The following is a 26,023-nucleotide window of genomic DNA, read 5'->3' on the forward strand; positions in this document are numbered from 1 at the left end:
ATCAGTTAAGAGAGTTTATTTTAAAGTGGTAAGGGGAAAGAGAGTAACACAGAGGCAACTTTTGGCACCTTCTTTCCAGTCCACTACCCCCATGTCCTCCCCAACCCAAAGCACTGGCAGGAGGGGCCCCAGGACAGGCTGAGGGACCGGGAGTCACAAAGTCAAGTCACAGAGAGATTTGTGTAACCCTGGAGAAGCGGGAATCAAGAGTCTATCCCAAGCCCCTGATCTTGAAACAAGGTTATAGCTCAGGGGCATACGGCTCCCCAGTGGGTGAGGGCACCCGCAGTTCAGCATCGTGCCGTACCACTGTGAAGAGCCCCACCACTGCCAGCAGTGCCATCACCATGACAGCAGAGCAAATGCTGAACATGTTCCGAGTCCCTGTTTTGCGATCACTGTCATGGAGGACAAGGAGCCCCAGGCAGGCCAGTAGGTGCAAAGGCACCCGGAACCAGTTGAGTACACCAGCCTGCTCTGTCTCAGGGATCACCTTTCTCCGCAGGAAACTCATGCTGGGAAAGTACAGCCCACAGGCCAACTCGATAAGTAGGAAGGCTATGAAGGACTCCACTGGGCTCTCCTGGCCTGGGCTGGTGGAGAAAGTCAACATGAAGAGAGAGAAGACAACGATGAGGACCGCAAGGGAGAGTAGGTGCATGGGCTGAAGGCGGTACCTCTTGGAGGTGGCAATGCGGTACAGGGAAGTGCCAAGCAGGCTGGCTGCCATGAAGCTGGAGAAGATGATACCCAGCGGGGCCCCGTGTGGGTGCAGCACGGGTGTCCAGAGAAAGATAAAGATGAAGATGACACTCTCAAACAGGGCCTGTATGATGCCGAGCAGCAGCACACGGCGGTCCGACAGGAGGCAACGCAGGCCCCCAGCACATGTCCGTGAGAAGGCACGCTGCCGGTCATAGTTTTCTCCCCAGTTGCGAAGGGCCAAGCTCCCAGCCAGAGCCAGGAGAGGGATGGCGGCCACAAAGGGTGCCACAGGCCCCAGCCCCATCCAGCTGGCCACAGCTTCAGCTGCCACACCTGCCACTACAGCCAGCACATGGTTCCAGAAGGCAACTCGGGCAAAGGTAACTGGGATCCACTCACTAGGAAAGTCATGCCGCTCCACATGCTCATGAATGTACCAGGCCTCAAAGGCCGAGAAGAGCAGGGCTGTGGACAGTCCACCAAGCACTCGGCCCACCAGCAGCACAAAGTAGTCCCGAGAGAGTTTAGTTAGGCAGCAAAGAGAATAAGTGAGGGAGAAGAGGACACAAGACTTCTTCCGACCCAGCCAATCCACGAGGGAGGAGGCTACCAGGCCGAAGAGGACTGTGGAGGCAAGGCCACAGACGTAGAAGATAGCAATTTGACCCTCCAAAAAGTGGTAATGCTGATAGAGTTTATATAGGTAGGGGGCCTGGAGCCAGTCAGCTGCCAGGGCCAAGAAGTAAACTTGATAGAAGTCCAGCTGAAACCGAAGAAAGGAGGGATTGCTGCAGGCTCTTCCAGGGGGTTTAGCCCGGCATCTTGACAGCTCCAGCCCCAGGCAGGAGGCCAGGAGGACAACAAAGGCGAGGTAGGCAGTCACCAGCATGGCGGGCCCCCGGACGACCTGAGGAGGGGGTGAGAGTCACATCCATTACCTGGGTAGCACTGTCAAGGCGCTGAGTGTGTAAACAGAAGGCAGCTCCACCCTGCCACTCCCCCCCTCCCCCGCCAACGCCACTTCCCCACCCCTCAACTCCACACCCCCAGAGCTCAGACCGGAGGGACCAGTTGAGTGGGTGGGAGGAGTGGCCCCCCCAGAGCGGTCTCCTAGGACACTGTGGGGAAAGGAGGGGTAAGAAGAGAGGGGAGAAGACAGCATTCGCCCCACCCGTGCCTGGCATAGCAAAGAGGGAGTCCCTTCAATGATCCCGGTCCCGCAGGTTCCAAAGGGCTGCCCTCTTCCACAAGAGCTTCTGTACACTTCTTTCTGTTACCTCCCATCCTCGCAGGGAAGCCTGCTTTTGCCCTCAATATCTCGTCATCTTTCCCAGGCATCCCTCCCGCCCGCGCGGGCCTCTCGAGTTGCTTCGGAGTCACGCGCGTGCATCTCGGATTCCCTCTTCTCCAGATCACTGGCACCCTCCTGCGCCCCCTAGCCCCCGCCCAGCGCCGCCACACCCGCTCGCGCCTTGCCCAGACCCCGTCTCACCTGCTGTCCCGGTCTGCGGGGACGCTCCGGACGCGTCCGGCTCCAGGCCGCCCGGCCACCCTTCCCGCTCTAGCTCGGGATCCGGCTCCGGCTCGGATGCCAACAGCGCTCCCGCCCCTCAAAGCCTGCTTCCGGGAGCTGGGCTGTCCTGTGGCCGCCACCATGATGGCCCCGTCACGTGACGGGGGAAATGCGCTAAAGTCACGCCCCTGGTCCGCCTTCCTGCCCCAATCCCCGGCCGAAGCACAGACAGAGGGTTAGGCAGGATGGGGGCTGCGCGCGAGCTGTTCCTGCGCCGGGTTCGGACTCAGCCGCTTCCCTTCTGCAAGACCCTTTCCTTCGATTCGAGGATACTTGCCAGACCACCTCGAAATAAAGGCCCATTTTCTTTCTTCCTCCGTGCCGTGGATTAGAGACAGCAGCAGTGTGCGGGAAAGATGCTCGTAGTCCCGCAGAACCAAGGGCCGGAGCATCCTAAAGAACATCGCCGCCCTGAACGGACGGGATCCTTGGTTTTTCTCCTTTCCACTGCAGTGACCTCTAGGCAAGATGTCAGTATGGTCTAGACACCTGAAGGAGGCAGTGTGGTGTAAACAGCTTGGACTCACGCTGCAGACAGACTAAGGCTCAAACCCTACTCCTGCCACTTACCAGCTGTGTGGCCTTGGGCAAACCAAATAACTTCTCGGTGTCCCAGTTTCTTTGTCTGAAGTCAAGGAGAGCAGTGCCCAAATAACAAAGGCTAAAGTTTAGAGGCAACATAGGGTAGTGATTAAGAGCTGCAGGCCCGGAACTCCACTGCTTCGTTCTGTCACTCAACAAGCTATGCTATCTTGGGAAAGTTAATCTCTCTCCAGCCTCCGTATTAACTCCTCAATATTTATCTCCTCAAGACCCTCCAGTGGCTCCCATCTTATCAAGCATAAAAGCCAAAATCCTTATAATGGCCTACAAAACCCTACTTTATCTGGCCGTTTCTCTGCTAGTGCCCTGACCTCATGTCCTACCATTCTCCCTCCTACTCCTACTCCATCTATACTGGCTACCACCAGGGCCTTTGCATACATTGTTCCCTGTAAGGTTCTTCTCCCATATATCCACATGGTTCCCTCCCTGACCTCCTCCAGTTCTCTGCTCAAATGTCATCTTATCAGTGAGGCCTTCCTTGGCCGTGCTATTTAATATAGCAACATCACTATCTGCAACACAGTAATCCACCTGCTCTCCTCACAATGCTCTATTCCCCTTTGCTGTTTTTTCTCTACAGCACTTAACACCATCTGGCACACTATATATTTTACTTGTTTATTTATTTACTCTCTCTCTTCCCTATAGATTTTTATCTGTTTTGTTCATTTGCTGAATCCCCAGCACTTAAAACAGTGGTTGGTGTATAATAAATAATCAATAAATATTTGGTGAATAAATTGATCAATGTAAATTACTTTTAAAAGTGCATGGTCTTTGTTAGCTGTTTATTGAACAGTTGTTATGTCCCTAATCTCTGTGATGGAGCCCTGGTGGCAAAGTGGTTAAGAGCTCGGGCTGCTAACCAAAAGGTCAGCAGTTGAAATCCACCAGCAGCTCCCTGGAAACCCTATGGGGTAGTTCTATTCTGTCCTGTAGAGTCACTATGAGTCAGAATGGACTCAAGGGCAACACGTTTGGTTTTGGGTTTTAATGTCTGTGTTAAGAAGCCCTGGGCCTAATGCTGTAGCTAAATTATCTCATTTAACTGTCGCAACAACTAATACGGCGTTTTTGTTGTTAGGTACTATTGAGTCAGTTCTGACTCACAGTGACCCTCTGTACAGCAGAACAGAACACTGCCCGGTCCTGTGCAACACACAAGACGCCACAGTATGACAAACTGACAGACAAGTGGTAGACTACTAATAAGGTAGATGCTATTATTACCTCCAGGAGTTGGAAAGGATAAGTAACATGTCCAGAGTCACATGGCAAGAGGTAGAGTCAGAACTGGAATCCAGATCTTTGAGATTCCATGTTCATATGGTTTTTGAAAAGATTAAATGAGTTCACCTACCTGTGCAGGTAAATGTCTTTATACTAAACTTTGGCCTTCCATAACTATTACGACCCCTCCCTGGGTCATAAAGAAAAAACTATTTGCACTGGTCTGCTAACTTAAAGGTTGGCTGTTTGAACTCACCCAGCAGTACCATGGAAGAAAAAGCCTGATGATCTATCTGCTTCCCTTAAGATTGCAGCCAAGAAAACCCTATGGAGCAGTTCTACTCTGTAATGCATAGGGTCACCATAAACTGGAATCTGCTCAATGGCAGCTAACAATAACAACAATCCTGGGTCAGGAAGGAAGATAGTAGGAGGGCCTTGGTTTACGTATTGATAAATACTTTCTTATGATAAAGTGAACAGCTGAGATTTATAGCCTAGAAGTTTTGAAGTGCCTTCATCCCTAGCTGGCAAACTTCTGAAGAGTAGAAAGAAGTAATAATTCCCATGCTTTCATCTAAAAACACTAAGACTCAAAAATTATGATTTCCCCAAGGTCACTCAGTAAGTGAGGGCATGGAGGACCCGAATGTTCTCCATCTCAGTTCTGGGCTTTAGCCCCTTGAACTCATAACACCAAATTTCTCAGTTCTTGGTGGTCTTTTCTTTGGGGGTGGGATCATACTGCATGGAGGCAGATGGGACAGGATGACCTTGCAGTCTTTGCCTTCTGTTTCCCAGGAAGGAGAGCAGTTTTTTCCCATTACTGAGTTGCAGTTTGCTAAGAAGTACCTGCCAGAGACAGACCAAAGTCAAGATTACATTATTTTGGATTATCTTTGTTTATTGTAGAACTTATTCAAGATATGCTTACTCCTTAAGGTTCCTCTGGCCCCTCAGAGCTGTGATGCACAGCTGGGAAAGATCCTAAACATGGGAAATTTGCCATCGGAGGACTTTAGGGGATAAAGGGCAGCCTCCAAATGCAATCCATCTCTGGGACATACTTCTAGTAGAGGGCAGGGAAGGCTGGGATCTGTGTGGAGAGAGCCACAGGTGAAGTCCTGGCTTTCAGGGCTGGTGGGGAGGAGCATCATTTAAAGCTTTTATTATGACAATATTCAAACATACACAAAGGCAGAGAGCATAGTTTTTTGAATCTCCATATATTCATCACCCAGATTCAACAATTATTAAGATTTTGTCACTTTTGCTCCTTCTACTCTTTTCTTTCTGTCCTTTTTTTCTTGGCTGAAATATTTAAAATTAAATGTCATTTCACTTTATACTGCAGCATGTATCTCTAGGAAATAAGGATCTATTCTTATATCACCCCAAAGCCATTTTTACATCCAACAAAATCTAACTAATTCCTTGGCATCATAAACACTCAGTCCATAACTGAATGTCTCCGACTGTCTCGAAATGCCTTTTTACAGTTGGGCTGTCCAAATCAGGAACCAAACAAGGGCCACATGTTCCATTTAGTAGTTATGTCTTTTTTTTAAGTCCCGTCTCACTTTTTTCCCCCACCCATTGAGCAGCTGAAGAAACTGGGTCCGTTTTCCTTTAGAATGAATGTCCCACATTCTGAGTGTGTGCTTGCTTCCTCGTTGTGTTATTTAATTTGTTCCTCCACCGCTGTATTTTCTATGTAATGGAAGTTAGGTCTAGAGGCTTGATTAGATTCATTTCAGTTTTTTGTTTGTCAAGAATCCCTCCTAGGTAGTGCTGAGTGTTTCATATTGCATACCATCCAGAGAGGTACATGGTGTCTTCTAGGTGTGCCCCTTTTAGTTATGCTAAGATTCATCAGTGGGGTCAGGTGGTGACAGCTTGATTCCACCATTGTGAAGTTCTCCATTAACTACCATCCTCGGCTTTGTCCGTTGATGATTCTTGCTTCAGATCAATTATTTCATTAGGAATTGCAAAAGGATGATTTTTCTAATTCCATGTTCCTTCCACATTTGTTAGCTAGAATTCTTCTGTAAATAAGAAGTCTTCTTGATCAATTAGAAATATGTGGTTACCCTGAAATATAGTTTATACAGGACAGGCAGCATAAATGCTTAATTCTTTTTCTTTTTAATTGCCAATTTTCAGAATAGGAATTTGGGAGAAGCATCATTTTTAAAATAAGGTTTGGGTTTTTTAAAAGGTTTAGAAGAGCTGAGCATGGATGGATGGCCTGGATAGTAGGTGGGGATGGAGAGGCTATTCTGGTGGCTGTGTCCAGCCCTTGCTCCCTCCAGCACATGAGGTGCACATGGGACAGACACTGGAAGTCTCAGTGTCCTGGCCCTTGGGCAGCAGTCAGATGGACATGACACAGCCCTGCTTTTCAGACAGCTGCGGTACCAAGCGAGAGATAAATAGATAGACAGATAGACAGACAGGTAGGTAGGTAGGGAGATGGATAGATAGATAGATAGAGGTGTGGGGAGGCAGAAGGAGAGCTCGGAAGGGAAAAAAAAATGACTAGACATAGAAAATAGGAAGAGAGACAAAGACAGAAAGGGAAATAGAAATGGAATAGATAGAGAGCAAAATGCACCCAGAAGCAAAATAGGACAGAAAAGCAGAGTGATATGGGTAGATAGAAAGATCAAGGAAGAAAACTGACATGAAGACAGGGATTAAGACAGGGAAGAAGGCAAGAAAACGATACATATGTTACATTAATTTTAAATTAAAAGAGAAAATAGATAGGAGAAACAGAGGGATAGAGAGTGGGGAGAACAAATGTAGAGACACAAGCTAGATGAAGGCAGAATGTCCCAGTGACAGAGAGAAAGAAGGAAACAGAAATGGAGAGAGTAGAATAGAAAGACAGAAGGGAAGATAAACAGAGATAGAAGGGAAGAAACAAAAGATCCCAGAGAAGGAGGCTGAGAAAGAGAAGATTGAAACAGACTAGTGCAGGAGCCAGACAACTTGAGAAATGTGGAGACGCTCTCAACCTAAGATCCAGTGTTGGAAGATACCTGGGTCCCTCACTTCCAACTACCTTTTCCAACTACCCCAAACCCCACCCCCAGGGACAGGGTTTATGACTAGCTATATGTGGATGAAATAATTGGGAGCCTGAGTCAAGGCTTTCTAGCTTCCCTCACCCCTGCCCCCCAACCCAGATGAGCATAGATGTCACAGTTGGAATTACTGCTGTAAGATTGAGGTCATGAAGCTGGGCGAGCTCTCAGGGATTTGAAAGGCAGACATCCACCTAGAGAGAACAAGCTTCTGAGAAGCTAAGGACCATGAAGACTGTCAGTATGTCTGAGGGGAGGGAGGAGCCAGAACCCCTCCGCTCAGCCTCTTTTCTGGTCCATGGGCTACTAATCTTCTTTGCCTGACTCAAGGTGAAAGGTCAGGGTCCAGAGACTCTTGGGTCAATCAAGGAGATGGACAGAGGTCCAAGGAAAGAAGTGGCCCCTGGACAAAGACCCCCTAACTCCTTTAGAGGAGGAGACGATCTTATCCACATGAACTACAAAGGAGACTAGCAAAGAAGACTCACCAATGGAAGCTGACTAGAGGGGAAGAAATGGTCAACTTGCTCACCTTTTGGGGCCGTGGGAAAGGCTCTGAGAAGAACATTTTCCATTTCAGAAGTTGCAGAGGAGAAGGTTCTGGAGCCACAAGGAGATTTTGCCCAGAGACTAGCTTCAAAGCAGATGCCCCTTCTCACCCACCAAGGACAGAGGGGGAGGCCAGGGGGGCTGCTCACAGCCTGCTGCCTCTACCTGCCTCAGTGAGGGGTCTACCTGGAGCTGCTGCTGCTTCAAGCCCCATCTAGCCTGCCTCCTGGCTCCTACCCCCACCCCCGACCTGGTAAGAGGTGGGGGTGGGGAGGTGGGAAGGACTCTGGAAACTGAGGAGGCAGCTACAGCAGGAGACTGATAATTTCTCAGGTGGGCAGCAGCCCACCTATACTATCAGGCAGCGCCCCTGAGAGGTGTGTTGTCCCCTGAAGCAGCAGCTGCAGCAGCCAATGGAGCCTGGAGGCCCCCAGGCAGCCCCTCGACCACAGCCACAGCTGTCACTGCAGCTGTCACTGCAGCCCAAGCACGAGCTCGGATAGGCAGCTCGGCCCTTGGAGCAAGGGTAAATGGGGCAAGGTGGGGGGTGACTGCAGGTGAAAGGTGGACCAGCACAGACGATGCAGAAGGTATGGGGACCAGCCAAGGATGGACCAGCAGGGCAGGGAGGGCAGGAGCAGATGCAGGGTAGGCCAGGAAGGCTGGGACAGGAGGGACAGGTAGCTGCGTAAGAGGGACAGGCAGTGCAGGAGCAGATGGGAGGGGGACAGGCAGGGCAGGGGCAGGCAGAGACAGAGTGTGGACAGGACAGGCAAGGAAAGGCAGCTGGTGGGCCGTGCCCAGAGAGCCTAGGAGGCTGTTGGTGGGCAACTTTCTTGTTGCGAGGCCCCACGCGTAGCCCAAAAGAGAAGTCCATTCCATTCAGCTGCAGGAGCGGCCAGGCTGGGGGCTGGGTGAAGGAGAAGAGGGGAGAGCAGGAGGGGCAGACTGTGGGGGCAGAGATGGGGGCAGGATTAAACCTAAGACACACTGAGCCTTGCTGATCCTGCAGGGAGCTCAGCCCTCCCCTTCCAGCCAGCCTGCAGCAGCAGCGCTCTGGAAGACTGAGCCAGGGATGTTGGTGGGAGTTGGCAGGGGAGGTGGGATGTGTGAATTCTGGGAGCTTCCAGGTGTGGGGGTGGGGGTGCCTGGCTGTGCCTGGGAGACTGACAACCAGTCTGGGTAGTGCAGTGGTTAAGAGCTTGACTGCTAACCAAAAGGTCAGCAGTTTGAATCCACCAGCCGCTCCTTGGGAACTCTATGGGGCAGTTCTCCTCTATCCTGTAGGGTCACTATGAGTCGGAATTGACTGATGGCAACGGGTCTGGTTTTTTAGTTTTTATTATGCATCAGGCACTGGCCTTGGTAGTGGACAAAACAGCTACATGTCTTCTCTTCTGAAGTTTCCATAAGAGAGAAAGGTGAGGCAGGGTGGGGACAAAAAACAAACAGGTAAACAAAGGAACAAATTAGCTTATTTCAGAGCCTGAGAATGGCTATGAAAAAGCAGGATGATATGATAAAAAGTGACTCAGAGAGAGATGAATCAGTCATCAGGGGCAGCTAGACAGCCCCCAACGGTCTGGCCCGACAATTCTTCAGTACTTTGGGAGACACAGAGTCTATGAAGCACTGGCAGACAGAGGGAGAGCTGCCTGAGGCTAGATGGAGTCCTGAAGGTTGGGCTATGGAGAAAAATAAAGCTGGAACAGGGATAAGGAGTGGTGGAGGTTGCTGTCTAAAATGAGGATAGTCAGGGAAGGCATCACTGAGAAGTGACTTTTTAGCAAAGACCTGAAGGAAGGGAGCGAGCCAAGGAAATAACTAGTGGAAGAACACTCCAGAGAGCGAGCGGGGACAGCGAGTGCAATAAGCAAAGGGGAGTGTAATAAACAGCACAGGTCAGAGAGTAAGGCAGAGGCCCCATCATGCAGGGCCTTGGGAGCCATGGCATGGAGTTTGGATCTTATGCCAAGTAAAAAGGGAAAACCACTGGAGGGCTTTAAGTAATAAAGTGTAGAAGTCTTCTTGGTCCTACACATGTCCCTGGTTAGAACGTTCTGCTTCCTATGTAATTGGCACAACCCCTTTGGAAAACAGTTTGGCATTATCTGTTCCAATCGAGCCTGTGCATCATACACTTGGATTCTTAGTTCTATATCCTAGAAAAACTCCTGCCTGCATGTACTGGGAAACATGCAAGAATATTCATAGCAGCATTGTTTATAATAGCCCAAACTGAAAACAAATCAAATGTCCATCAACAGTAGAATGGAAAAAAAAAAAGTGGCATATTCATGCAATTGAATACTATGCAATAATGAAAACGAACAAAAGACAACTATGTGCAATAGCTCGGCTCAACAAGATATCGAGCAAAATAAATAAGACACAAAAGAGTAATCCAGTATTATTTCATTTATATAATCCTCGAAAACAGGCAAAATTAAGCAATACTATTTAGGGATACATGCATAGGTTCTGAAACTATAAAGAAAAACAAGGCCATAACTATCACAAAAGTCAGGATGGTAGCTACCTCTTAAGGGAGAGAGGGAATTAGGAGCTGGAAGCGACACATGGGGAGCTTCTGGAGTGAAGGAAATACTACTTCTTGGTCTGGATGGCGGTTAATTCCAGTTTATTCTTCCCATCGTTCATAATATATTTATATACTCAGTATCTAAAGAGAAAATGAAAGTACTGCTTCTTTCTCTGCTCCATGGCACCATGTTCAGATCTGTATCCTGAATTTTGACACTTCCTTGTCCATACACCTAGTCTATACACCTGCCTTTCCCATCAGACCTTCAAGACAGCCACCTTCTCTATTTCTGGCACCCATCAATGCCTAGCATATAGTAGATGCTCAATAAAATTTTGCTGAATGGCAATGATTTAAATCCCGAAGTCTCTTATCCTATGGAGAGGTAGGCCGCTTCAGGAAAAAGGGAGGAAGTATGTTGTGGTGAAGAGAACTCAGGACCACCAAGACCTGGGTTCCCATCTTAGATCTGCTGCTACCTAGCTGTGTGATATTGGGCAAGTCGCTTAACCTCTCTGGTTCTCGGTTTCCTCCTCTAGGAAATGAAGATGATACTTGCTACCTCTCTGAGCAGCTACGTGGATTCCATGAGATAATATACATAGCTAGCACAATGTCTGGCACATAGTAGGTACACAACAAAGAATAACTTCCCAACACCCTCCCACCCCAGCTCCACATCTTTTCTACAGAGGAGTCTACCAAAAGAGGCAGCCAGACATCAAAGATGGCCCCAGAGGGTGCGCTCACATCGTTGGGTCCGCTAGTGGCTGGAGATGAGATGTAGTCTGACAGACAGGGAGATCCACTGAAGCTGAACAGAACCCAGGCAGTTGGTGGGAGTTGGCAAGGGAGGCAGGATGCCCAAGTTCTGGGAGTTTCCATTGAGGGGAAGTCCCAGGTGTGGGTGCAGGGGTGCCAGGCTGGCCCCACCCAACACCCTAGCCCCAGGGGATGTGGGCACAGGGAGGAAAGTGGGTCAGAGCAAGGCTGGAACTTAACCCTGTTGGTCCCAATGACCTCGTTGCCAGCTCTGGAGGAGGTGCAGCCACAGAAGGCCTGCTCCCTCCTCTAAGGAACCCTCAATTCCAGGCCCTTCTACTTTCTTCAGACATTGTGTGGAACCTTGGTGTCTGGGCAAGAGGAACTGGAAGTCCTCCACTGGACAGTGAAGAGATACTCCCAGCCCCTAGATGGAGGTTCTATGCAAGCAGCCTGCTACACCCACCCACAGATTGACTGGCAATCCCCTGGAGCACTCACCTCACACACACTCCAGGCAACCTTGGAAGCAGACAAGCTCGCTCTAGGGAGTAGGACAGGTCAGGGCTGGATCAGGGGAGCCGGGGTGGGGGCTGGGGATGCATGGTAGAGCAGGCTCAGAGAAGGCTTTTCTGTCTGGTGAGGCTCCAGCTGGGCAAATGCAGGAATTTGCCAATCTGGGGCCTTGTTTTCTGTGGTATAACCTCTGGGGCTAAGCCTGTGGATTGCCTCTGTTTCCCTTTCTGAGGGAAGAGATGAAAGAACAGGTGGAATCATTCCGGGGCAGAGTCACCAGGTGTCCTAAAGTCCTGCTTTACTATTTGGAGGTGTTATCATCCCTCCCTTGTGACATAGCAAAATCCAGGTGCGGAGCAGTAATAGAGGGCCCCTCTTGTTTCTGGGGGTCAGAGTGGCCGACAGCCAGGACTTTGACGCCCGGGTCTTTACACTTTCTCTCTCCTCCCTTCTCTCCGCTCTCATCCTCATGTTTTTCCAGAAGCGTTTCCTGATCTCCTGGCTGGGGAAAAATCCTACTACTACCCATTCTTATGGCACCACATGTCTCTCCACTCTGGATATCCCAGCTGCAGTTTTGTGGATTATTTGGTAACGTCTGACTCCTCCAACAGACTGTAAACCTGCCAGGGCAAGGATCATACCTGACTTTTCCCAGGGCCTAGAACAGTGCTGGAGCCCTGGTGGCAGAGTGGTTAAGAGCTACGGCTGCTAAGTGAAAGGTCTGCGGTTTGAATCCATCAGCCACTCCTTGGAAACCCAATGGGGCAGCTCTACTCTGTCCCATAGGGTCACTATGAGTCGGAATCTACTCGACAGCAATGGGTTTGGTTTTGGTTAGCACAGTTCTTGGCACACAGTAAATGTTTAATAAAGATTTGTTGAATTAATGAATGGTGCTTATTCAGGGAAGATATTCCTAGAGTTGTTTAGGCTAGTCCGGGGTTTCAAAATCAAGGCCTTGTTCTATAATCGCATCTGGGCAGCACCGGGGCTGGTAAGGACCTTCCACACACAAACTCATTGGCCAGGAGAGCCAACAACCTGGCAAGCAGCACAACAGGCTGGCACAAGGGGTGGATCTGAGCAAGTACCAGGGGCAGGGTTGGCACCAGCCTTGGCACAGAGTAGTAGGCCTAGGGGGAGGAGGTGGAAGAGGAGGGGAGGAAGGAATAGAAGAAGACCCATGTTGTACAAAACATGTTTTTATCACATGCTCCCTGCGTGCCCTGGTCTCCAAGCCCCGACAGCACTTCCGTGCCTTAATGATGTCCTTGGGGGTTGTAACACAGCCTTCCCCCACCCCTGATGACATCTGCCAGCCTCCTCTGAGCATGGCACAGGACATCCCCCACAGTACCAGACTCGGCCTGGAAAAACGGCGTAGTCAGTGTCCTCATGCTGGTGGTGAGGGGATAAGGGTGAAGATTAAAGTGGGCAATATAGCAAAGTTAGGGCAGGTGGGACAGATGTCTGGATTCTTTTCCTTTCCTCATAATCTCTCCTTTTGGTCTTTGCTCTATAATAAGGGGAGCAATGGAAGCCTGATTCTAGAGCCCCCCAAGATATCATCTCTCCAAGTTGCCAGGGCAACAGAGTAGAACAGCCACAAACAGAGCAAAGCCTAGAAACGGGGGGATGATCCAAAGGAAAGAGAAACAAAGGGAGTCTCCACCAGTTCCCAGACTGGGCGGCCCCCTCCCCAAGCCTGCTCCTGGAATCCTGGGCAAAACGCTGGCTCCACTGCAGGATGGGGAGTGAAGGGCAGGAAGAAGAATCTGAACCCCTCATGACGCCCCTCTTCCCTGCCCCCCAAGCTGCCTTTGGTGTTTGGTTTGACTTCCAACCTGCCGCAGCAAACAGACCCCAGTTGTTGGGTCCTGGGGAGGGGCAGTAGAAGGGGCAGAAGTGGCACTGGGAATCCCAAGGGGAGGAGCCAGCACAGGGTGGGTCTTCCTGGGCATCGCCCCTCGCTGCTGTGGTTGACTGGGGACAGAGGAGGCCGCTAGAAGGGAAGAGTTACAGTTACTAAGATGGATGGATGGACAAATGCCCACCAGAGACAAAGTTAGAGGCAGACAGGCAGACAAGACAAACAAAGACAAAGAAGAGGGCAGAGACAGATGGAATCCTTTCCCTTTTGAGGCTACCCCAAGTGTTTTGTCCCCTGTTTTAGCTTCCCTGCCCCATCTGCTACCCCGGCCACACAGTTTCAGAGCTCCAGCTCTTGGCCTCCAGGCCCAGCCCTGAGCCCCTCTGAAGAAAGAAAAGGGGAGAGCTGAGAGAGGTGATCCCAGCAGGGAGCGTGTCATGGGGGTGGTGCCTGGTTCTGTGTCAGGATGCCCAGCCAGGGAGGGAGTGGTGCCCTCGCCTGGATCCTGAGGACAGGAGACCATTAACTGTAAACCAAGTACAGATGTGCTGGGGTGGGGGTGGGGGGCAGTTGGGAGAAATTAGGGCCACATTCCCAAACCACAGTTGGGCCTGCCCTCCTTCCACCAGCCACCACCAGGACAGGAGGGGTTAACTTTGCAGCCTCCTGGCTTCAGCCCTGCCACATAGGCGGGGCTACCATCCCATCCAAGCCTGGAAGACTGGGTCCAACTCACTGACACCTACCCCTCCCACACTGCTGAGAGTTGCTCCCAGGGTAACCAAGCAAAGTCAACAGCAGCCAGGCCACCTGGGGACAGGACCCTGGAGTACCTATTCCAGTTCTTCCCACCCCTGGAGTGAAAGGGAGGGCCTTGTCTGTACCCCCATTGATGTGTCCAGACTCTCCTGAGATGGCCACAGCATGCTCCTTCTGTTCCCTCCTCTTTACCTGACTCTGGCTACCCAAAGTGGCCTTTCCCAGGAAAGGAGGACACCTGGCCTCCAGGGTGGCAGCGAGGACAGAGCGGAGTAATTCCAGTACAGAAAATGTGATGTGACCCAGGAGTCCAGGTCCCCAGTGCTGGCCACCCTGGGAGTGTTGCTGGGGAAGGTCCTTTGTGTACCTCTCTCCAGCCTAGAGGAGTGAAACCCCTGGGTTCCCACTGTAGGACTGAGAGTCTATGATGGTCATGTTGAAGTCAGAGACTATCCCCATCAGACACTTACTCTAGGCAAGTGTGCTCGCCCGAGACACACACACACACACACACACACACACACACACACACACACACACACACACACACACACACACACGCGCGCGCGCGCGCGCATTCCAAGTCAACATTTATGGCGCATCTACCAGGCAGGCAGGCAGGCAAGCACTGGCTAAGGCAAGACACACACCCTCTGCCTGGCCTTTCTCCCTCACACCCAGAACGTGGCTCCTCCCACTCCCAGCTCCAGACTATTCCCCCTGCCCTCTATCCCAGTCCTTTCCCCCCTCCAGATCCAAGTCTAAAAGTGAGGGCAACATTGACAGCCAGAGATCCAGGCACCGCAACTCCGGTGCTTATTCAAGCCAGGGCAAGAAGGAAATCTGCATGCCCAGGCCTCAGCACCTCCTACAACCCTCACTAGTTTGCTCTTGGAACCAAAGGACCCTCTGGCATAGGCAAGGGAAGTGAGAGACTACTTAGACCTCGGGTGAAGGCTAAGCAAAGGGTAAGGACAGTGGTATTTGCTGTAGCATACCCCTGCCCCAATACTTCACCCCCGGGGAGGACATGGGTACAGCCCCCACTGTCTATCCTAGAGAAGTAGGAGGGACTGGCATCACGCAACCACAGCCCAGCCAGAGACAACTCAGCCAGTCCCCCCAAACGGCAGGAAGGGGAAAAGTGTCAGGGAGAAAGGGTGGCATCATGGGGCCCAGGACACTGACCTACTCTGCCAGCCTTGCCCTGCCTCCCCGGGGATGGAGCCAAGGAAACCCAGCAAATGGGAGGGGCAAGAATCCAGGCGTCCTGGGCTGCCCCGCCCTTCCCCCTTCCCACCCACCCCCACTCGCCCCCTAGCCCCAGGGCACCGAGGAGGGAGCCGGGCAGGGGCAGGCGGCAGGGGAGGGAGGAGCGAGGGCGGGAGGGGGAGGAGGGAGCCGGGCAGGGAGGGAGGTGGGGGGTGGGGAGGGAGAAAAAGAAAGAAAATATTTTCCGTGTCCCCGCCTGCAGAGTCAGTGTGCGGTTTGGGAGAAAATGTGTCGGATATTTTGGGGCGGTCACGTGGGCGGGCGGGCTCCGAGAGGCCCCGGGACAGTTCCAGCCTAGAGCCGTGCCCCCCCCAGAGCCCCCCATTACCACGAGCCCCTGACACTGCGACGCTTCATCCTGCGACCGCCCGCCCGACGCCGGGACTTTGGGGCTCCACGGCCTCCCTTCCCCCTCCCTCCCCCTCCAGGTGAGTCAGGCGGGGTAGCAGGCTCGCCCGCCTGCTCGGACGCCTGGGTCCTCCGGAGCAGTGGGCTGGGGGAGGGGGAGCTGAGGACTCGGGACGTACCCTCGGGTCTTTTTAGGCTATTTGCGGGGCTTGAGGGGGCTTCGTGCCTGGACTTAGGGGTAAGCCCTGGTGTGCGAAGGGAATAGAGAAGCTTTTTAGAGAGTCTGGGGACGGGCTCGCTTATCTACCCTTAATTTTGGTAAGTAGGGAGGAGGTCATTTGGGGAAGGGTCTTCAGCCTGGGGTCATCTCTCCTACTTCTGTGTTTGGAGTGTGAGGGAAGACGGGGTTTCCCCTCTTTGGGGAGGGACGATTGCCGTCTCTCAGGCTTCCCTGGGAAACTCTGAGGGGTAGATTTTATGGTCCAAACTAGTCCTAGTGGAATGGCACAGCTTGGACCCTAGAAGGGCAAGAGACGGGTCCTTGGCAAATGATCCTGGCCCTCTGGGTCCAGAAATTTGGAAGGACAAGTGGATAGAATAGGGGGTCTGTGAAGTGTCCTTGGATCACCAGCCCAGGTTTCCCTGTGACATATCCCCAGCCATGAGTGTGAGTCTTGGCTCCTTCCAGACAAGGTGGGGGACTCCTCTGGAGTATTCTTGAGGGGAGCCCAAATGGAACAAAGGAAGAGCAGGAAGACGGAAGATGATGGGACACGGACCCAGGAGTCCTAGTCCTGGAACTCGACTGACACTGCCTCTCTGTCTCTAGCAGTTACAGCCCAGTCCCCTCAACCTGACCCAGAATGTAAGAGGGAATCTCTGCAAGTGGCCAGAGGGTAAGAGTGTGTATGGTTGGGGGTGTGAGGGATGTAGGTGAGTCGGAAGAAGGGCAAGAAGCTGAGGTGACTGTGTCCTTTCAGGGCCCGTATCCAAGGCAGCTGGAATCCCAGGCCCCAAGTCTGAGACTTCTGCCCTCACCTTCACTCCTCTGATGCTGAGTTGAGGTTGAGGACGGCAGCCAGTACCCAGGGGCAGATTATCCAATAGGCAGGGTAAGCACGGTGCTTACCTTGCTTACCAGATCTTCTATAGTGAACAGTTTCACAAAGATGTGGTGAAACCCATGTGAAATTGTTCACTACCAATTAGTAAGTAAGAACAAGTAAGCCGTGCTTACATTGCTTACTGGGTCATCTGCCCCTCTCAGGGACTGTAAATTTGAAAAGAGGCTTTGATTCTGTAGGAAGGTGCTGTGGGGTTGGGAGAGAGACAGATGCCAGCCATACTTAGAAGCAAACTCTTTGATGTGGTGAAAAAATGCAAAATTGTTCACTACAGATGATCTGGTAAGCAAGGTAAGTGCCGTGCTTACCTGGCCTATTGGATAATCCACCCCTGCCAGTACCCCACATCCTTGAGGCAAGAAAGAAGAGATGTGGGTGGGGGAGGAGCATGGGGGGTAGTGTGTGCAGGGTGTTGGGGTATCTCTTCCCAAATAGACACAGAGACACACAGGCTGTGGCTCAGAGCCTGCGAGGCAGCAGAGGGCACGCCCCCCAACCCGGCACACCCCCACCCCTGGCTCAGAAAGCCACCTAACTGGCACCTCCAGTTCCCCCCTCTGCCCCACCCTGCCCGTGCCCTCTGATGCCCACACACATTCCACTGGCATTGCCTGCCTTCCTCCTGGGCACTGCCCCTCCCTGGGGCCAGTGGGGTGGAGGGAGGGCACCTGGGGATGAGAGGTGGAGACTCAAGGGTCTGGACTCCCCCAGGAGTGGCACAAGGCCAAGGAAACCTGGGCCACTGCCGCTGCCTCCTGTGGAGCAGGCTGGGGGCCCAGGCTAGAGCAGAGGATGCCTGGGTTCTCCGCCCAGGCTGGGAATGGGGTCATGGAAAAAGGTGGTCGTGTTTATACAGAGGGGAGGGGGGCAGCGGGTGGAGAGCAGCCGACAAGAGCGGCTTTGTTCCAGGCTCTGGAGTGGGCAGGGCAGCAGAGAGATGCCCCCCCCCATCCGGCAGCCCCCTTCATCCATGCCCTCCTCTCAACTCCACCTCAGCTCTAAGAGAAGCAGCTTTGTAAGAGCCCCTTCCCGCTAATGACCACCCCCCCTCCCCAGTCTGAGGTGGCATCTCAGGAGGAGAGAAGTGTTCTCTCCCTTCCATAGGTTCCCCAAAGAACTAAGGTATCTGGGTCCCTAGTTTAGGATTTCCTTTTACTCTCTGCACCATTGTCTTCAATTCCTGGTCCCTTCTTCCACCCTGCATTTGAGACCCTCTCCTTCTCTTCCTAGCCAAGGCAGAGAAATTGAGGATCAGAGATGGGATGAATCTCTGCCCCCTTCCTCTCTTCCCTCAACTCCCAAGTCCCTCTCTGAGGCAAAATAGGAGGGAAGCCAGGGAGAGGTGGCCTGTCCTTGGCGCATTTATGAACCTCATTACCTGGTGAGGACCAGAAGTCTGAGCATCCCTGTCTGGGACCCCACCTGAAGTCCTCCTGCCCCACCCTCAGGTCTCTGTCTCCCATCTGAGGTGAGAGGCAAGACAATGAGGCCAGAACAGAGCCAAGTCCCCACGCTAAGCTGAATCTGCAGAAGATGGGTGGGTAGGGGAGCCTCTAGCAGCTTCTCATCCTTGGCATTGGAAGGGTTAATCGACCTGGAATGTGGCCCAGCCTGTTGTCCTGTTGAGCTCTGGCCCAGGGGCCTCAGGGGCCAGGACTCCTGGCTCCACCTGGGTTCTACCAGGGACAGGACTTTAGGGAGTAGGGGAAGGAAAAAGAGAAGGACCCTAGGGGCTTGAAGCTCAGACTTTTAGGGCCTGGGGAGACACTGGGCTAAAGAGTGTGAGGGTGCTGGGGATATGGGTAGTGCCTGGTGAGGGGCAGGGGATGCTTCATGCTTCGGGGCTGAGTGAGAGGTGGTAGTGTTAGGGTCTGAGTTTCAGCAACCGCCTAGCAATTTAACCTCAGGGGCTTGAAGGCCAAGGTAGATGGGGGATAGAAAAGGAAAAAAAAAAGGAGGGGTTGGGGAAGGTACAAAGGCTGAGAGCTATTGATTCTAAATACTGATGGAAAGAGATGCAGAAATATCCATCGCTTACCTCTGGGCCTGCCCACTCTGTAGTGTCTATGTGTTTTGCTCTCTGTTGTCCTCTACCCTTCTTCATATCAGCTGGTTAAGATTCTGGCTGGTGGAGGAGGTGCCCAGACCTGGGTGACTCTCCCTTCCCAGCCTACTAACTCCCCAAAGAGGTGGGTGGTTCTGGGGCTCCTGGGAAAGTCAGCCTTTTGCTGTCAGAGTATCAAGAGAAGAACCACCAGCCTGGCCCAAGGATTCCCATTTCCACTCTTCTTCCCCTTCTTTTCTCCAAGGCTTCTGTTAAAAATCTCATCTCAGGGGACAGGCTACATTTGAGGTAGGGGGAGAAGCAGCTAGGGCTTCCAGAAGCAGGGACGCCAGAAAAGAAAGAGAAAAGGAGACGGAGAAACAAAGTATGTTGAAGACAAGGAGAGGAGCTCCCTGACATTGTACGGGGTAGAGTGGGGGTTTCCATCAATGTCTGTAGAATTGAAGGACAGTGTGCAAGAGAGGTTAGGGAGTGAGGGATAATTGGAGACAGAGAAGAACTGCGAGGGGAAATTGGAAGTATTGAGGAAGACGGGGAGAGAGAAGGAAATGCTAATTAAAAGAGATATAGAAAAAGAGAAGATGCAAAGAAAAATAATATGAGACACTTATATAGCATTTGGAGTTAATTTGGTGCAAACAGTTAATGTGCTCATGTGCTAACTGAAAGGCTGGAGGTTCAGGTCTACCCAGAAGTGCCTCAGAAGAAAGGCCTGGCAATCTACTTCTAAAAAATCAGCCGTTGAAAGCCCTGTGTAGCACAGCTGTACTCTGACACACATCGGGTCGTCATGAGTCAGTGTTGACTCCATGGCAACTGGTTTGTATAGCATTAGTATGTGCCCTACATTATTCTAAACACTTAACATAGATTATTTAATCTTAACAACAGCCTTATGACCTAGGCCCTATTATTGTTATTCCATTTTACATATGAGGAAGCTGAGGCACAGAGAATTTCAGTAACATGCTCAAGTTCCCACAGCTAGCAAGTAGTGGGAATATCAATTCAAATAGTCTAGCTCTAGAATCTTTGCTCCTAAACATTACGCTATACTCCTTTCCAGGGAGATAAAGGGTCCCAAAGTTACAACAGGTATATGTGTAAGTGTATATAGTTGTTAGGTGTCATCAAGTAGATTCTGACTCATAGCGACCCCATGTGACAGAGAACTGCCCATAGGGTTTTCTGGGCCGTTACCTTACGGGAGCATATCACCAGGTCTTTCTCCTGTGGAGCCACTGGGTAGGTTCGAACTGCCAACCTTTCGTGAGCAGCTAAGTGCTTTACCTATGTATATATATCTCCAGCGTGGTAGAGAGTTTGAATCTTTGCTCCCCCGCCTACCACTTACAGCCATGTGACCTTAAGCCAGTCATTTAACCTCAGTTTCCGGGTCTGCAAAATGGGAATCATAATTCCTACTTCACAGGATTTATGTGAAGGTTAAATCAAATGTCCAGCACAGGGCCTGGCACACAAACCAAAAAACCAAATCTGTTGCCATCGAGTCAATTCCAACTCATAGCGACCCTATAGGACAGGGTAGAACAGCCCCCATAGAGTTTCCAAGGAGTGGCTGGTGGATTTGAACTGTGGACATTTTGGTTAACAGCCATAGCTCTTAACCACTACACCACCAGGGTTTCTGCCTGGCACATAGTGGGTGCTTAATGGTCACTTCTCAGCCTAGGAGTCCTCAGACCATCATTCACTTTTGAACCTCCGTTTATGTTTCCCTGGAGCTAATCTGGAGAGTTTCTCTGAACTGCATAGCCCCCTGCCCCTTTTGCCCCTCTACCAGGCTCCTGAGCCAGGGGAGAACAAACAGTAGCAGCACAGAGGGAGGAGGCTTCAACTGAGAGAGGGGCCATGGGGCTTGGAACCTCAGAGTGACCATTCTCTCACCCCCCCTTTTCCTCTCTTTCTTCCTAGGACTCTTGGAGACCCAGTGGGCAGGCCAGGCAGGGCGGGCACGGAGCCTCCCAGACTGGGGCAGTGGGCATGGGCGGGGGCTGTGGCTGAAGATCTCCCCCGCCCATTGCAGACCCCAGGGGACTCAGCCTTCCACACCGCTGCTGCCATGGCCACCAATAAGGAGCGACTCTTTGCAGCTGGTGCCCTGGGGCCTGGATCTGGCTACCCAGGGGCTGGCTTCCCCTTTGCCTTCCCAGGGGCACTCAGAGGATCTCCACCTTTTGAGATGCTGAGCCCTAGCTTCCGGGGCCTGGGCCAGCCTGACCTCCCCAAGGAAATGGCCTCTCTGTGTGAGTCTCAGGGATCTTGGGGGATGAGGGCAAGTGGAAACAGGAGGGCACTTGGAGGGTGGGTGATACAGAAAATTGGCACCCTAATTATGAGGGAAGGCAGGGTTTGGTCTGATGTAGAAGGTGCCAGTGGTGGTAAGGAGGGGGTGTGGATGGTAGTGGGGTGGGGCAAATGGAAGTGTTTGCAAATGTGAGGTCTCCTGTTCAAATAGGACGTGGAAGTAGGAGGCCTAAAATTGGGGATCTAGAAAGTACAGCTGGTTTAAGGCTGACATTTCTTCCTCAGTCAGTCAACTAGCAGAGGAGAACACCTTTGTGTGGGCACCCAAGGGTGGGTCTGGTGAAGTCTGAGGCTGCTATCTGCATGCAGTGAGGGGTAGGAGACACCAGACAGGGAAGTAGATGAGTCTGGAGGCCAGTCAGGCTCTGTGATCAAGAGGTGAAAATTGTTCTGAATCAGGAAGATGTGGCAAAAAGAGGAAAGAAATCTAGTACTGGGTGTCCAAAGATGTGTGGGGTCAGGAGATTCTCCTGCTTGGTTCTGGGGAGGATGCAGACAGTTGCAAAGAAGGTGGCTCTTGCACCATAAGTAATCTGGGGAGGTGGAGAGGGTATTCCAGAAGCATCCTCTTCTCTAGCCATGTGGTTCTGGACTCCTCCCTTCCCTCCAGGTCTGGCATATTGCCCACACACTGTGCAGATCTCTACTTGTCCCCTAAGCCTGCCCTCTTTGGGCTAAGCCTTTGAGTGCTGACAGCCAGGCAAAGCTTAGGCTTCTCCTCCTCTGGGTCCCCTCTGCTCTCACTTTGTAGTTGTTCCTCCTGGCCAGGCCGTTACTGGTGGGGAAGCCCATGACCTGGGGTGTGGGCATGCTAGGCTTTGTGGGGTAAAGGGTCAGCATGTCAGCTGTTGAAGAGAAGGCCTCACTTGAAAAGAAGGGAAGGTGATTGGAAAAGAGATTGAGAGATAGAGGGGAACAGTTCCAGAGAGATAGAGACAGAGATGGAGAGGAAAAGATAAAAAGATAAACACATGTCCTTTATTGCTCCACAAGCTCAGTGAAAGAGGTGGAAGAGAAGGGGCCCTGCCTTCAGGAGGGGGCATTCGGCAGGGCAGGCATATGTATGTGCAAGGGGGTGACTAGACTAGGCTGGCAGCTCCACTGGAAAGAATGTGCTTGTCTGGAGAAGGCGTGTGTTTGTAAGCACATGTGTGTGAGTGTGGTAAGACCACGTGCAGTGTGTATGCAGAACATCTCCCTGAGACTCTGCTCATATACACAATTCAAGTGCGTACAACAAAGAGTCAGTGTGAGGAGTGAGGAGGTATTTAATAGGGCTGCTGACGGTGTGTCTGGTGTTTGGTGAGGCCTGCCAGTGGCATGTCTATAGTCCAACAGAGGTTATTTGGGGGGCATGCAGGTGAACAAGAGAGCACAAAGACTCTGTTTTTGGAAGCCCCGACTAGGCTTCTCCCTACCTCTTTTTCACCTCCATGAGTCTGTCCCAGGGGCCTGGGGAGGTGGGAAGGAACCACTCTCCCCACATGAATATACTTCTTGCAGGTTCTGGGAGAAGCAACTAAAGGAGGTGAAGTAAGGAGGGAGAAGAGAATGAGAATGGTAGTGGGGTGGGGATGGCTTGAGAAAATACTGAGAGCTAGTAGTTAGTCCCTAGCAAAGTTCTCCTTGTGCCCCTATGCCCTGGACATGCTGTGATTTAGGTCAGGGTTCAAAGTGAGGTCAAGGTAGGGAAGGGGCAGGCTGAGCTCCATCCCCAAAGGCTGCCCTGAAGGAGGGGGGCTGAGAGGAGAAATCTGAGGGAGGAGCCAGGACTAGGGCAGGTAGCTAGGGAGGGTGCGGCTGGCAGTGGGGAACAGGCCTGGGCAGAGAAGTAGTGTTGGGGTAGGGAGGAAGGAGAGGCTTAGGCCCAGACGGCTAGGAGGGGGTGGGGCATGCTTGGAGGGGAGGGGCATGCAGTACGTCGTGGTAGTTGAGAGAGAGGCAGAGGGGAGAGGAAGGGATTCTGGAGTCTCGGTAACCTCCCAGAGTGGGAGAGTAGCCAGAGTGAGAGGGTGCTGTTGCTCGTTTCTCTGACTTACTGTCCCTTTTTGGCTCAGACCATCTAATCGAGAGGCATTAGAGGCCTAAGTCTGATGGGTCTATGTCTCTCTCATCACCCTCTGTGTCTTACTCTATGAGAGGAAGGGTGGTCTGCGAGGGAGCCTGGAACTTCTCCCTGGGATTGAGTCCTAGATTCTATTGCCAGGTCCCTGGTACCTCAGGGATCTCCTTGTTGAGAAAGGAAGTCCTGCCCCACCTCTTGGGCTTCTCCAGGGGCCTGAGTGGTTGAGGCAGGTATCTCAGAACCGTGCAGTGCAGGTGGGGAGAGGTGAAGGGAGCATGTGCTGGTGAGGCAAGCACAAGCCTGTGTTCATGGGAAAGCAGAGGGGCGTGTGTGTGTGTGTGTGTGTGTGTGTGTGTGTGTGTGTGTGTGAACACTGGGGTGTTGTATGTTTATTTTATCAAGAGTACAGGGGAATGGAGTATGACAGGTGCCTTCCACCTTTTGAGGAGATAGCTGTGGTCCTGAGGACCTGGCCCAGTTTGTCCTTTGTACCTGGGGATGGTACCCCAGCCATCAGACTGTGTCTGTGGGACAAGCAAAGAGCTCTGATTTCACTACATTAAGTCATATGGAGAAACTGAGGGCAGGCTGGCACAAGGAGAGAAAGATTCCTACTTTAAGGAAACTGAAAAAGAGAGACTCGCAGACTGAAACAAGATGAGGGAGAGAGACACAGGCCAAAAGGCACAGACACAGGGAGAACCCAGATGCTGGGAGAGGCAAGGAGAAACGAGCAGGCGGGTAAGGGTGGCAAGCAGGGGTAGTGAAGCCTCCTCTAGGAAAGAACCCCAGCCTACTGCCTCCTTTCCCCTCCCCTCCCCTGCTCTCTCCTCCTCCAGCTCCAACTCCAGCTCCAGCTCCAGGCCGACACAAACGGGGCTTTGATTACAACAGGAAACCTCTCCGGCGGGGGAAGCCGGGCAAGCCGCCGCTGCTGGGGCCCAGGCCGCACCCCCCTCTCCTGGCCCCCTACCCAGTCCCAGCCCCCATCCTACCCAGTGCTCCCCACATCCCGGCTTCGGGCCCCGTCCCCCATTCACACCTCTCTACCCACCCCCACCCCCACCTCTGCTGCTCCCTCCTTCAGAGACCCCTCCCATTGCCCTGGGCTATCCACCCTTCAGGTGGGACTCCTAAATTAGGACTTACCCTAGGAGGCAGGCGGGGCCTGCTTTGCTTTGAAATGCCCCCTCTTCAGTTTTTGAGTGAGGATTTTGTAAGAAAAGGAGAATTTAGCATGAGGAATTCAGAGCCAGTTATCCTCGAGTCCTGTCCAGAAGGGGGGGCATAAGGAGTTAGTTGTCCCTCCCCCACAGTCCCTCGTTGGCCAAACGCATTCTTGCCAGGGTGGTAGGGGCTCTGAGGGGTGACCGTGAAAGACTCTGAGTGCTAATAGCCTTGTTGGTGGGGAGGGGTACACTCCTGTTTGCCTCTGGAGCCATGCCTTTGTGAGGCTCTTCCTGGAGGTGGGGGTGCTCCTTGGTGATGGGGATCATAGGGAAGGGGGTGAGTCAGGCAGCAGCCCCCCCTTATACTCCCACCAGACTGGCGGAGAACATCTGGTTCCCATGAAATGCTAGAAGGCTAATGGGTCTAATTGCTGCAATAAGGGCTGGGGGAACTTTGGGGAAAAGTGGGGGCACTAGATTCCCCCATCCTTTTACCTTCTCCTCAAGGTTGTACTAAGTCTGTCTAGAACCTGGACTTGGAGTTGATGGGAAGGGTGAGCCAGACATCCTAATGCATAATCCCTAAGGCCCCCTTCTCCCTACAATGCCTGGGAAGCGTACACAGATGGGGTGATGAAGAGTGGGGTGCATCTGGTGAAAAGAAAAGGGGGCTACTGAGGACTAATGGCTTCCTGGAGCCCTCCCTGAACTCCTCCTGTGCCCTACTCCCAACCCCCCTCCCTGTGGCCTGGCCACTTCTGGTTCTAATTACCAACCAGGCAGGCCTGACTTAATTGGGATCTTTCAGATTTCGGAGGGGGAAGGGTGGTGGTTGGGGGGCTGACTGATAGCCTGAAGTTGACTAATCAGGGCTCATTCCCCTTTGTTTTTGGGGTGCTCTCCGTTTTGTATTTAATTGATTTTTTGCCACTGGCCTAATTCCAATTCACAAATTTATCACCTCCTTTTCTTTTTCTGAGGGGTGACTGGATTCAGAAGTTGGGTATTTGGGGTTGGGGGCAAGAACGGGAGCTCACCCAGGTTTGGAAAGAACACTGCATTCCCTCTCCATCCCGGCTTCAAACCTCACAGTCAGCCTTGCCACCCCGCGTCGCCCATATCCGCAAGCCCGGCTTTCCTTCCCAGCCCTGCCCTCCAACCCTGCCACCTCTCAACCTCTCAGTCCCCGGCAGCCACCCGGGCCCCTCCTCCGCGCCCGCCTTTCCTCCCTACTCTGGCACCCCTTCCTGCTTTTTAATTCTTCCAAACTGGCGCCCCACTCCTGCAGCACCCCAGTGCGCCCCCCGCCCGGTACAACAGATTCTTAGAAAAGCGCGCCCCGCCCTGGCCCAGCCACCGCCGCCGGGAGAGGGAAGGGGCCGGGCCGGGCGCCGCTCCCGTTCCCGCTCCCCCGACGTTCCCCGTGTGAGCGGCGCTGACAG

At 52.4% G+C, this 26,023-nt stretch overlaps 2 protein-coding genes across 4 annotated transcripts in view; one reads left to right on the top strand and one right to left on the bottom strand.

Moving 5' to 3' along the window:
* MFSD5 (major facilitator superfamily domain containing 5) lies at positions 1-2,380 on the bottom strand. 2 transcript variants are annotated; one of them, XM_004373982.1, is made up of 2 exons: positions 2,198-2,380; positions 1-1,612 (listed from the first exon to the last, which is right to left on the bottom strand). In XM_004373982.1, the coding sequence occupies exon 2, from the start codon at positions 1,592-1,594 to the stop codon at positions 242-244; it is 1,353 nt and encodes a 450-aa protein (XP_004374039.1). In that variant the 5' UTR covers positions 1,595-1,612; positions 2,198-2,380; the 3' UTR covers positions 1-241. The 2 variants fall into 2 exon arrangements, with proteins under 2 accessions (XP_004374039.1, XP_012410313.1); XM_012554859.2 differs by lacking the exon at positions 2,198-2,380 and adding an exon at positions 1,983-2,076.
* A 13,246-nt stretch (positions 2,381-15,626) lies between these two features.
* RARG (retinoic acid receptor gamma) overlaps positions 15,627-26,023 on the top strand; it is a 22,077-nt gene continuing 11,680 nt past the window's right edge. The window contains exons 1-3 of one of the 2 annotated variants that reach the window (XM_004373983.1): positions 15,627-15,910; positions 16,660-16,726; positions 20,955-21,286. In XM_004373983.1, the coding sequence (XP_004374040.1) occupies positions 21,103-21,286 (184 nt within the window). In that variant the 5' untranslated portion in view covers positions 15,627-15,910; positions 16,660-16,726; positions 20,955-21,102. The remainder of the gene's footprint in view (positions 15,911-16,659; positions 16,727-20,954; positions 21,287-26,023) is intronic. The other variant, XM_012554827.2, reaches the window with a different exon arrangement.

Source organism: Trichechus manatus, unplaced genomic scaffold (assembly GCF_000243295.1).
Source record: "Trichechus manatus latirostris isolate Lorelei unplaced genomic scaffold, TriManLat1.0 scaffold00027, whole genome shotgun sequence".
Classification (NCBI taxonomy): domain Eukaryota; kingdom Metazoa; phylum Chordata; class Mammalia; order Sirenia; family Trichechidae; genus Trichechus; species Trichechus manatus.